This window comes from Pistacia vera, unplaced genomic scaffold, assembly GCF_008641045.1.
Source record: "Pistacia vera cultivar Batoury unplaced genomic scaffold, PisVer_v2 Contig1045, whole genome shotgun sequence".
In the NCBI taxonomy this organism is placed as follows: Eukaryota; Viridiplantae; Streptophyta; class Magnoliopsida; order Sapindales; family Anacardiaceae; genus Pistacia; species Pistacia vera.
Window position 1 is genome coordinate 591,385 of NW_022195077.1, and position 12,689 is coordinate 604,073.

A 12,689-nucleotide genomic window follows, 5' to 3' on the forward strand; every position below is an offset into this window, starting at 1 on the left:
AGCGGTGGTGGCTGGAATCTGGCGCTGCAAGTGGTAGGAGTATTTTTGTCATTTTATATGTTGGGGTGTTTAATTAAATTAGTAAACCTATGGGCTTTTTTATAAATTTTTAAATTTTATCTCATAATACTCCCCTATTCAACTACCTAATATTATTCCCAAAATCCTATCCAAAATAATGAACCAAACACACCGAAAGATGTTTTTTTTTTTTGAAAGGCCAATTTTAGATTGAATAAATTTATTTCTATTTTAAGTAGAAAAAAATAACATCATATCTTATTCTTCAAAAAGTAATAAATCAAAATTTTAAATTATAATAATATTTTTTAAGCTTTTATTTGTGAATAATATAATTATTTATAACTCTATAAGCTCAACCATTTATTTCTAAATCATGGATAGAAGCTCAACCATTTATTTCTAAATTAATAACACATCTTAAGATACAAATTTCGTAAACCCTAATTATTTGTGTTAATATATTTTTTATTCAAGTCTAGTGTCTACTAAAAGTTCTTTTTTTATTTTTTTTATTGAAATTGAGAAGTATCTAATTCCAGATTTATTGCAGGCAATATAGATGGTTTTGATTGCTTTATTCATTTATATCTGTTCCTGGAGGGAAGAAGCAGTGTCCTTTGTATTTGGTTGTATCGATAAGATTCATGCGTATCTTATTATTCTGATTTTTTCAATTATATGGCTTAGTATGCAGCCTGCTGTATGGTTTATAAAGTTTTTACTTTTATGTAGGCTGTTAATATGGAATATTATAGAAAAATGGATCATCCTTCAAATGGTGTTTCTATTGTGGGATACCTCAGACTGGCTTTTGCTGATGAAGAAACTTATGTACGAAGGCAATTTCACTGTGAAGATAGTGATGGCAGCATCTCAGACTGGAAAGGTATCCCATTTTTTAGGATTAGGTTATTCAATCACCAAATGCACCAATCTTGCAGTGATAAAGTTACTAGGACTTGAGGGGATTGTGAGATCAGGGGGATACTTTTAGAATGAAAGTTATAGCATTGGTGGATATAAATTCATAACCATCCAGTGGGTGGTCTAGGATGTCTCTCAATTGTAATTTGTAAGTATGCTATGTCTTCTGGAATCGTTAAAATGGCAATCCATATGCGTTAGTGTTGTAATGTAGTCTTAGCCGCATAGGCCATGATGTGTTCTATTCAGGCCTGCCTGGTTTCTGACGCTTTGAACTGGCAATGGGTCCTTTTGCATCTTTTTAGTCCTATGACTATCAGCCTGTTTTTTTATTATTGGTTAAGAAAATGAAATACAGTCAGATTAATATTCCTTGTTCATTATGCGAGGATGTGAGTAGCTGTTATATTACAGTAGTCAAACAATGGACCCAAATAGATTATACATTCTGTATCTATATATGTGTGTAATATGCTTCTGCAAAAAGACAAATATTTTGGATAGAAATCCTTTTTATATTTTTTTAATAAATTAGTTCTTCCAAGTTAAAAAGTTTGGTCATATAAATATATATGTTGTGGTATTTTAATTTGACTTACCTTGCTGTTTTGTTTAGATGGTGAAATTCTGAGTTTTAGTTCGAAAAGTGATAAAAGCAACACTAGCTCAACTCTCTACCGGTTGGAGATTATGAGAATAGACTTATTCTCTGTGTATGGAGTCCAGGCATGTACATTACACTCCCTATTGTTGTTTTTATAAGTTTGACTCCTGTTATCCTGACCAACCTGACTTTTTGGAGTTATGAAAATTAAAATTTTACTGTGATCTTATTTGTTTAAAAATAAGAAACAATGTAAATTATTCTATCCAGCTCGGTTAACAAGTAGGTATTGTTAGCAATTGGTTATAACATTCAAGTCCTGCAATCGGATTCAGTTACTTAAATGTAAAAATAAGTTCATGTCATTCTACAATGGTTCCCGTGTACCGGATTTTGACCCTTGGATTCAAATTTGCATTACTTTGAATACATGCAGTATCCAATTAATTTGCAAGACTTTCAAGATGCTGAGCCCGATGCCCTTGTACACTGTACTTCAGCAATTATAGAGCACTTCAGTGAAAAAGGAATTAGGTGCAATGTTGCTCTTAAAGCGCTTTGTAAAAAGAAAGGTCTTAATGTTGAGGTAAAACGAATTTCAACTATTATATGCTGGTTTTCTTATAAGTGTCGAGGTTTATGTGTGTACTTGATTAGCTATGCTTTTCAAGACACTTGTCTCGATTAGCAATTTGTATGTTTTACACTTTGTCGTGTGATACCTGAATTCAGTTTACTCTTTTGGATGTTTATGAATGAGTGCAACATCATTTGTGCAGAAGTTTGCCAGAATACATGTTATTGCCCCTTAAAAACGATGCTATTATAAAAATGTTATTCAGTATATATTTCCATTGAGTAATTCTAGGTCTACAACCCAATCTCACAACTTTCGACGTGTCAGTTCGTCATTGGTTAACTCGCAAAATGGGTCTCGTCTGCTTGTATAGATTCCACCTGCCCATTTGCAAGTTAATTAATGTCGAACTGCTACGTCGGGGGTTGTGAGATTGGGTTGTAGACCTAGTATTATTTATTTCCATTACCATATAGAGTAAGTTTTGAAGTCAACAATGAAATATTTATATGCTTGGTGTGAACATTTGAACCTACATAGCTGTGCTTTGGGAAATTGTTCTGTGTTTACAAGATACTTGTGACTAAGAATTGACTGGACTTTGAAAGAAATAAATTGACTCCTGTAATTGATTATTCTGAAGATATGAGTTATGTTCCGGTCATCTGTGTGTCAGATATAATTTCCAAAGATGCCACCGCTCATGTATAGACATGTCTGTGCCTCATAGTTCATTTTCACTTTGTAACTTTTAGCAATGAACCGTTGTATGCAATGATATCCGATTTACTAATGAAATATAAGAATTTGGAGAATAAAAACACAAATGGAACTACTTTTGAATCTTCCTTTTTTTGTAAAATTTCATGAAACTTATGGGGTATAATTTCTCAAGAAACATAATTTCATGTAGCAAACTTCTTAACCTCACTAACCAGTTATTTTACTTGGAACTGACCTGAAACTTTTTCGTGTTAAATTTGATACGATGGATGCGTTTTAGCAACTATGAGGCATGGTAGAAAATATTTTGAGCATGCTGTTCAATTGATGTGATGTAAATCAAGTGATTTTGTATCATTGTTAGATGATTTTATGGATGCTGTTCTTATTTCGTCACGGAATTGTTTGTATTTGCAACATAAGTGAGGTTCTCTTAGTATTTCTCCACCTCCTGTAGCATTCCTTTTTATCCTCAGATAATGTGTTAGCTAAAGTTTTTGTCATTTAACGTTTCTTAATTCATTTGACCATTATGAAACTCTGATCGGTTAATTTGATTCTGTAGGGAGCAAACTTGATTGGAGTTGATAGTCTCGGTATGGATGTCAGAGTTTTCTCTGGGGTAGAAGTACGGACTCATCGCTTTCCTTTCAAAGTCCAGGTAAGCAATTTATATTGCAATTGATAATATTGGATCAAATGTACTTCTTTTAATTTCATAACGCCATGTAATGTTTTTCTTAAATAAGAAATTTATCCAAATGCATTTTTCGCCTACAATTCCTATCTTTCTAGATCATCTAGTACCTATCAATATGTTAATTTGATTGTCTGAGATGATACCTTATGACATTATACCGGTGGAGTTTGTGTTTGCTTGCTCAAATGTTCTACTGGTGAAACAAATTTTGCTCTATTGTCCTATACATGTACGTGTTTGCAGAAGCATGTTGATAATTATGTTTTATGTTTTTCTAAATAAGCTTGCTGAATCATTCTGAATAAGATCATCCTTTGCTTGACAACTTTTTGATAAAAGCTTTACGTACATTGCATTAATTGATTGATTAACAGTTAGCCAACCCGTTTTTGTAGGCGGCATCTGAATTTGCTGCCGAAAAGCAGATCCAGCAACTCCTGTTTCCGCGTGCTCGCCGAAAGAAATTTAGAACTCAACAAGATATGCTGAAAGACCCAGATTGTTTTTAGTTTTCGTACAAGTAACAAATAAGAAATTTATTTCCGGAAGAACTTGGATCAAACCCATGAGTTCCAACATATCGAGGGACATCTAAAATAAATGGGTTTCTATGTTTAACATATCCCTGCTCTTTCATTCGAATGTAAATAGAATAAATACTGTATTCAAATCCAAAAACTTTATATTTATATTAGTAACTCTGTTCTTGACTCTTTGAAACAGTAACATGATAGCTACCTCAAACTGATCTGCAGAAAATGCATAAAAATAATAACATAAAACTCTTAGATATCCTTCTCTTGCATACAAATAATCGAGAACAGAATATTATTTAAACCAAGAAATATGGTTGCGTTTGTTTTACTATTTTATTCTATCCTATTCATATTCTATTTAAACTATATATTTGTTTCAATATTTTCAAAATCTAATCTTATTCTATTCAATTCAAAATATTTAACTTTTAACCTTATAGGTTTGTTAATTTGACTAAACACCTTCAATAATAAAAGTTTATAAATTAACAAAAACACTCCTACTTACCTATATTTGCCAGATTCTGATCACAACTGTCGGAAGGTGGTTGGAATTACTCGTAATGAAGCACTACCGGTTAGATTTGGCTGGTAGTGCGCCGATTAAGCATTTTACGATAAGATCCACTGTAGATTTAGTCGGAAAAGGCCAGATCTATGACCAAAGATCTGGCTTTTTTTTGCCAGATTGACGCACGACCGGCCAGATTCAATAGGTTCTGGCTGGTCGTGCGCCATTCCAGCAACTCCGACCACCCTTTCGTGGTGGTGGCCAGTTGCCGACATTTAATGGGTGGAAGAAAGTGTTTTTGTTAATTTTCAATGTTTTATTGTAGGGGGTGTTTAGCAAATTAACAAATGTAGGGGGTGTTTTTATTAATTTTTAAATCTTATTATCGTAATAACAACCCAACTCAACTTTCTCAAAAATACAACTCAAAATACTCTACCAAGCACACCATATTATTGATTGTTTTGCTTCTCTTTACTTGCCAGCTTCCGATCATGCCATATTTTGCTTCTCTTCACTTTCCAGCTTTTGATCATGTAATACTGAAACGATTTGGCGAAACAATACTTTTGCTCATAAGAAGCTATCACTTATTTGTTAACCTAGAAAGAAAGAAAGAAAGAAAGAAAAAAAAAAAAAGAAAAAAAGAAGAAGAAGATCTATGTTTAGAGAAATCAAGCATAGTTATAGCAATACATTTGATCAGAGTAGAATATCTAAATTACTTTTAATTCCTTTATGGTATTTCTAATGAATTCCCTAATTCTGTGTTTGGTTGAAGGTAATCCCCCATTACTGAGGTAATGTCGACTTATATTACTTAGATTACCACGTTTGGTTGTCAAGTAATATAAGATTTTGGTAATATTTCAAAATCAATAGTAATTACTATTGGTTATATATGTTGTAATCTGATTACCTCTATCTTCTTAAGTATTTTAAAATTACTTGGTAATCTTAATTTTGTTACAATTTTACCCTTAACTATTAAAATTTTTAATTAAGTTTTTGGACAATAAGACCCTTATATTTAAAAACAAATTGCAGGCTAACTAGGACCATCGTTGGCTGCTAACCACCATCGTTGGCCGCTGTCAGCCACTGCCGAGGATCGTCGAAATGGCGCACAACCAGTCGTGTGCCAATATTGTCATTTCCGACTAGATCGATGGTTGAAAACCACCAAATCGCCATAGATCTGGTTGGAAACGGCCATATCTATTCTGGTCGTTAATGGTCATATCCATGGTGCCGTGTGCCAAAATAGATCTGGCCGTTACGGCTAGGTCCATGGCACACAATGGCCATAAATCTGGCAGAAAACGACCATAAGAGATTTGGCCATTTCTGGCTAGATCCACGACCACCTGGCCATTTTCAACCATTGATCTGGTCGAAAAGGACCATATTGATGCACGATTGGTTAGATTCGACTAGTCATACCCTGTTATGGTGATTGTTAGTGGCAGCTAATGGTGGTGGTCGTTGGTCAACAGTGGCTTGGTGTCACGATCGAGGGCTATCCTCTATCTCACCACTTCGGCTCAAGGGCTTTCTCTGCGTGCCAAACACGTCCAAGGTATTGTCCGCTATGGGTCCTTCTAGCCACGCCTCATTCGGGCCCTCACGGCTTTGCTTTGCTTCGTGGTATTTTTTTCACCTTGCGAACGCCTCCCTCATGACTTGAACCTTGGACTTATACCTTGGCCAAGTAACATGAGTACCATTGGGCCAATTAACCTAATGGCCCAATGGTACTCATGTTACTTGGCCAAGGTATAAGTACAAGGTTTAAGTCATGGGGGAGGTGTTCGCAAGGTGGAAAAAAGACCACGAAGTGAAGCAAAACCGTGAGGGTCCGAAGGAGGCGTGGCCAGAAGGACCCATAGCGGACAGTACCTTGGATGTGTCTGACGCGTGGGGAAAGCCCTTGAGCCGAAGTGGCAAGATAGAGGATAGCCCCCGGTCGTAACAATAAAAAAGGTGCAGTTTTATTGTCACGACCGGGGGCTATCCTCTATCTCGCCACCTTCGAGCTCAAGGGCTTTCCTCACGCGTCGGACACGTCCAAGGTATTGTCTGCTATGGGTCCTTCTGGCCACGCCTCCTTCGGACCCTCACGACTTTGCTTTGCTTCTTGGTCCTTTTTCCACCTTGCAAACGCCTCCCCCATGACTTGAACCTTGGACTTATACCTTGGCCAAGTAACATGAGTGCCATTGGGCTAATAGCCTGTAAAACCCCTCCCCAGTCAGGTACCCTCTGAATATCACTCAATGAGAATCCAGAGAATTCATGTCTTGGGAACGAGTTGTATTTAGAAAATCTGTGCAAGAATAATAATAATGTCTAAAACATTATTATAAGATGTACCGCAGGATCAAAATTTGTACCTTTAAAAATAAAAATAAAAACTTAAATTCATTTGGGCATCAATCAATCAAAACATATTAATGCTATTTTCATTCATATGGTAGAAGCTTCAAAAAGGTGTTTAAAAAACATTTGTCATTTACCTTATTTACATCAAGATAGAACGTCAGGATGACAATAAATTATCTCCCCTCATGCAAAACCTTGCTGTCTCCAACATCCCTCGCTTCTTGATTGCTTGTAAAACATTCAACCATAAAGGGTGAGTGCTAATCACTCAGTAAGGAATGATCCATTTAATACCAAGTATGTTATTTGACATTCATTCAAACACATTCATTCACATACCACACCTCTTTTGCATCTAAGTATGGTTCATTTCCTTTACTCCATTTAATACCAAGTATGTTATTTGACATTCATTCAAACACATTCATTCACATACCACACCTCTTTTGCATCTAAGTATGGTTCATTTCCTTTACTAACTCATATACTTTTCATCATCTTCCCTATAGTCATATAAAACATTAAGTGTACACATACAAATAAGTATGTAAACATAGTGCACACACATCACATGTCATGACATAACATCTAAATATCATCTAACATGAGTACAAATAATCTAATGATGTAAATAACATCATAACTCATGTAATGCAACTAAATGCATATGAAACATTTAACGTCTAGCCGATCGGACTTTTCTTAGCATCTTAAGCACTTCATATCATCTAGCCTCAAGTTCATCTAGAGCTCATATCATCGGGAGGCATGCTTATGTGTTATTTAGCATCTAAAGCATATATTCATCTTTCCTCTCATTTAGCCTCAAATTTTCTAGAGCTCATATCATCGGGAGGCATGCTTACGCGTTATGTAGCATCTAAAGCGTATGTTAATCTTTCCTCCATTGGAATACGAGGATAAGCTTATGCGTTAATTAGCATCTAAAACATATATTCATCTTTCCTCTCATCTTGCATCAAATTCATCTAGAGCTCATATCATTGAAGGGTGTGCTTACGCGTTATTTAGCATCTAAAGCATATATTCATCTTTTCTCTCATCTAGCCTCAAATTCATCTAGAAATCATATAATTGAAAGGCGTGCTTATGCATTATTTAGCAACTAAANAAATTAATAAAAAGTCTTTGAAAAAATAGTATCAAAATAAAAAAAAAAAATCATAAATTAATTAAAAATATGAAAAGAAAAATCAGAATATTAAACTAAACCATCAATACACCAAAAATTTACAGAATTCAAAAGTTTATAAAAATCCAAGTTTATTGCTTACATTGTGAATTTACAGAACTTTTTTAGAAATCAGATATAAAACTTCCAATTTTAAATACAACCAGATTTTCCACAAATCTTCCATTCAATCAAGATTTTTACACAAATTATCACTTCCACTTATTTTGGACTTCCAAAAGTTCATAGAAACTCTAATCTTTCTCAAATTTTCTCTCAATTTTCTAATTAAAAAAAAAAAAAAAAAAACAACAAAAAATTTCAAGAGTTAAAAAAGAAAAGATATGTAGTAAATGACAACCATGCCTGCCGTGGCTGTCGCAAGGCCTAACGGTGGAATCTAGTGAGAGGTCGATCCATTGTTTGAGGATAGGTCATGCAACTCAAGCCAAGATCTAGGCTGACCATGCACAACTGAGGCCAAGATCCGACCTGACCATGCATGGCCAAGCTACGCAATTCAAGACAATTTCTGGCTTGGCCATGCACAACTCAAAGACTAGTAGCTGGCGTATTTTTTTTATTTTGTTATTTCCGTTTCTTTTGAGAGAGTTTTGTAGTGGTGAGCGAGAGAGTGTTAGTAACTTAGGTTTAGAAAAAAGAATTTAAGCTTATAGAAATTCAGTGAAAGGACACAAATGCCCTTAGACCGTTAAAACCGCTAGTAGTAACCACCTTTCATATAAACTCTTCTTCTTTGATGGAAAAGAAGTGATAAAGAACGTAAAACATTACATAGAGTCAAAATTTCAGTGAGGGAAACAAGGTCATTAGTTTACAAAAAAGTCTGTGATTCTCCATCTTTACATGTATTAAGGTCTTGAATAGACTATAACTATTCCCAATTTACAAGTGTCTTGGAATTTGATTACTATGGTTGGAGTTATGTTCTTTGACTTCCACTTTCGGTTTATTTTTAAAAATGGGTGAAACATTGATAGTTTCCCAAACTGACGTTACTAGCTATAGATAGGCCAAACTTTACATGCAATAATAAATTAACAGTTTTTTCAAGATTTTTTAAAAAAGTGGTCCAAGTAATAAAAAATAAAAAGTGAAATATATATATAATTTTTTCTCTTAGTTAAAAAAAAAAAAAAAGTGTCCTCTAAACGATACCTTATTAGTTAATATTTAATAAAGGGTAAAATAGTGGAATGATTACCAAGGATTAATATAATGACATAATTTTAATCTATAATTTCTAATGAAAATGAGAACAAATCAGAAAATTAATTAAATGGGCGAAATACTACACCCACCCAACGTTTGGTTGGTACCCTCAGTTTGGAAAACCATCAACTTTCCACCCTCCATTAAAGTTCGTCCACCAAAATTCAAGTTTGACTGCTTTTGACTGTTGAAATGTCAGTTTTACTCTTAGTAATTACCAAAATAATACATTTTCAAAATAATCTCTCATCTTAATAAATCTATAAAAAAAAAAAGTTCAGTATGAAATTAATAAAAAAAAAAAAATTTGAAAACAATGGTGTCAAATTAATTAAAAAAAACCTTTGAAAAAAAAATTTTCAAATTAATGAAAAAAAATCTTTGAAAAAAATAGTGTCAAATTAATAAAAAGTCTTTGAAAAAATAGTATCAAAATAAAAAAAAAAAATCATAAATTAATTAAAAATATGAAAAGAAAAATCAGAATATTAAACTAAACCATCAATACACCAAAAATTTACAGAATTCAAAAGTTTATAAAAATCCAAGTTTATTGCTTACATTGTGAATTTACAGAACTTTTTTAGAAATCAGATATAAAACTTCCAATTTTAAATACAACCAGATTTTCCACAAATCTTCCATTCAATCAAGATTTTTACACAAATTTTCACCTCCCTTATTTTGTTTCTTTCAAAAGTTCAATAGAATTCTAATCTTTCCTCAAATTTCTAATTAAAAAAAACAATAACAATTTCAAGAGTTAAAAAAAAAAAAAAAAAAAAAAGAATATGCAATAAGTGACAGCCATGCTTGCCGTGGCTGTCACAACGCCTAACGTGGAATTCAGTGAGAGTCGATCCATTGTTTGAGGACAGTCGTGCAGCTCGGGCCAAGATCTAGCCTGGCCATGCCACCAGAGCCAAGATCCGACCTGACCATGCATGGCCAAGCTACGCATTCAGACAATTTCTGGCTTGGCCATGCACAACTCAAAGACTAGTAGCTGGCGTATTTTTTTTATTTTGTTATTTTCCGTTTCTTTTGAGAGAGTTTTTGTAGTGGTGAGCGAGAGAGTGTTAGTAACTTAGGTTTAGAAAAAGAATTTAAGCTTATAGAAATTCAGGTGAAGGACACAAATGCCCTTAGACCGTTAAAACCGCTATAGTAACACATTTCATATAACCTCTTCTTCTGGATGGAAAGAAGTGATAAAGAACGTAAACATTACACGAGTCAAAATTCAGTGAGGAAACAAGGTCATTAGTTTACAAAAAAGTCTGTGATTCTCCATCATACATGAACTAAGGTCTTGATAGACCATAACATTCCCAATTTACAAGCGTCTTGGAATTTGATTACTATGGCTGGAGGTATGTTCTTGGACTTCCACTTTCGGTTTATTTTAAAAATGGTGAAACATTGATAGTTTCCCAAACTGACGTTACTAGCTATAGATAGGCCAACTTTACATGGATACATGTATTTTGGCCTAATAAAATTAACATTAACCTACATAATAATCACATTAAAATAATTATACATTTATAACCATATTAGTTAATGTCTAATAAAAACAATCACTAATGAATCCAACAAAAGACCAAAATCTCTTGATTAAAAATAAAAAAATATATAGTTATTATAACAATCATATCATCCTCCTTGTCTAATCCTTTTAACTCTTTCTAAAAACATGGTGTTCACTATCACTTTTATTATCATTTTTTGTCTCATCTTGGATTTATATAAATATTATCTATCTACCATTTTTGTTTTTAAAAAAGAAAACAACATATCTATACTTTCAATGTATAACTAAAAATTGAAACACCGCAAAATATACTAAATGTTTTCTATATTTTCATTCTCTTGTTTCCATATTATTGTGGAAAATGATAAAGAAACATGTATGTATTTTCTTCATTATTTATTTTTTCAGAAAATAATATTAAGGCATTTTCAAATTTTCATAGCACAAAATAAAACATCTTATTTCTTTTCCAAGTTCATTTTTGTAAAACAAAAACATGAAACGTAAACAAACGTCACACAAATATTAGAAAAGATTTTATACCGCCCTTTTGTTTTATAAAGTTTAGCGCAAGCCAACTTTTAAAAGTTTTCAATGACACCCCTTTTGGCTACTCTGGTCTAACTTTCGTTACCAAAACAATTGAAATGTCTATTTGATGGGAAGAAGACGAAACTGCTAGGAGGAGAGATCAGGAAGAATGTAGAGAAATGGTGGTAGGTTGGGGTTGGTAGGTGGAGGTAGAAGCAAGGTTCAGATGGGGTTTTTTTGGCGTACAATATTTTTTACAATATAATGTGGTAAAATATGTTGCTGATTTTAAATAATAAAAATAACTTCATTCACTCATCTTTTATCATATCATTTGTATAAATTTTGATGTGTAGTATTACTCTTTTTTGTTTTTATGTTTCTTAATTATATTTTTTTATTTTTTTTATATTATGCGAATTTATAATTGCATATATATTATATATTACTACTATAATTAAGTAATTTATAATTTTTATTTATGAAGATAAAAGTACCTTTTTAACCTTCTCTGTTAATGACATTAGATGTTGCTGGTTGAGGGGGAGTTAATGAGATTTTTTAATATCCTGGGGTTTGATGTGTCAAAGGGTTACTTCATGGGAGGACATTTATTTTAAAATTAAAAAAGGACACAAGTTTTTGTTGATATAATCAAACATTTTCTATCACTCAAATGATACTTTTTAAATTATGTCTCTAAATTGTCCGTCTATTGATAAAAAAAATAAAAAAAAGTGTCTGTTTTGATAAAGAAAAAAAATATACATGGTTTGGTAAAGTCTGAAATTGTTCATTGTTAATTAATACAGATGAAACTTGCGGTCATTTTTTCACTAGTTTGTATATTAAGTGTTCTTGGATGGTACTAACCCTTGATTAAATTCACAAAAGCTAGCACGCGCATGTGAGTTTACAAATAATAGGGGTGATCATGATATTTGGGTTCTTTATAATCCCAAACTTTTTCATATTACAGCTCAACCCCTAAGTTTTTCCTCAACCCTAAGTTTTTCCCCAATAATACCAATCCGGTTTGCCGGTACCTCATCCTACTAAACTAACCGTATTGTGACCACAACTGAAGCCCCAGCCCCCATGTAGCCGCCAAATGTGAGAAACGACACAATCACAATAGTCTACATCTCACAGTGCATAAATAACTAACCTTTTCATGGCTCTAACAAACAACTCTGACACAACATAGATTTGTGTTGG

At 33.1% G+C, this 12,689-nt stretch overlaps 1 protein-coding gene across 1 annotated transcript; it reads left to right on the forward strand.

Moving 5' to 3' along the window:
- Positions 1 to 583: 583 nt before the first annotated feature.
- Positions 584 to 4,264, forward strand: LOC116127185 (uncharacterized protein At3g49140-like). Its single transcript, XM_031412838.1, has 6 exons — positions 584 to 643; positions 757 to 910; positions 1,565 to 1,674; positions 1,989 to 2,138; positions 3,418 to 3,513; positions 3,948 to 4,264. Exons 1-6 carry the CDS (start codon positions 584 to 586, stop codon positions 4,059 to 4,061), a joined length of 684 nt encoding a protein of 227 aa, XP_031268698.1. The 3' UTR covers positions 4,062 to 4,264.
- Positions 4,265 to 12,689: the final 8,425 nt, after the last annotated feature.

Excerpts from the sequence above, each read along its gene's own strand:
- LOC116127185 (XM_031412838.1), top strand. The coding sequence starts at position 584 with ATGGTTTTGATTGCTTTATTCATTTATATCTGTTCCTGGAGGGAAGAA. Across the intron at positions 911-1,564 it reads CAGCATCTCAGACTGGAAAG|ATGGTGAAATTCTGAGTTTT; the intron begins GTATCCCATTTT and ends TGTTTTGTTTAG. Across the intron at positions 2,139-3,417 it reads AGAAAGGTCTTAATGTTGAG|GGAGCAAACTTGATTGGAGT; the intron begins GTAAAACGAATT and ends TTGATTCTGTAG.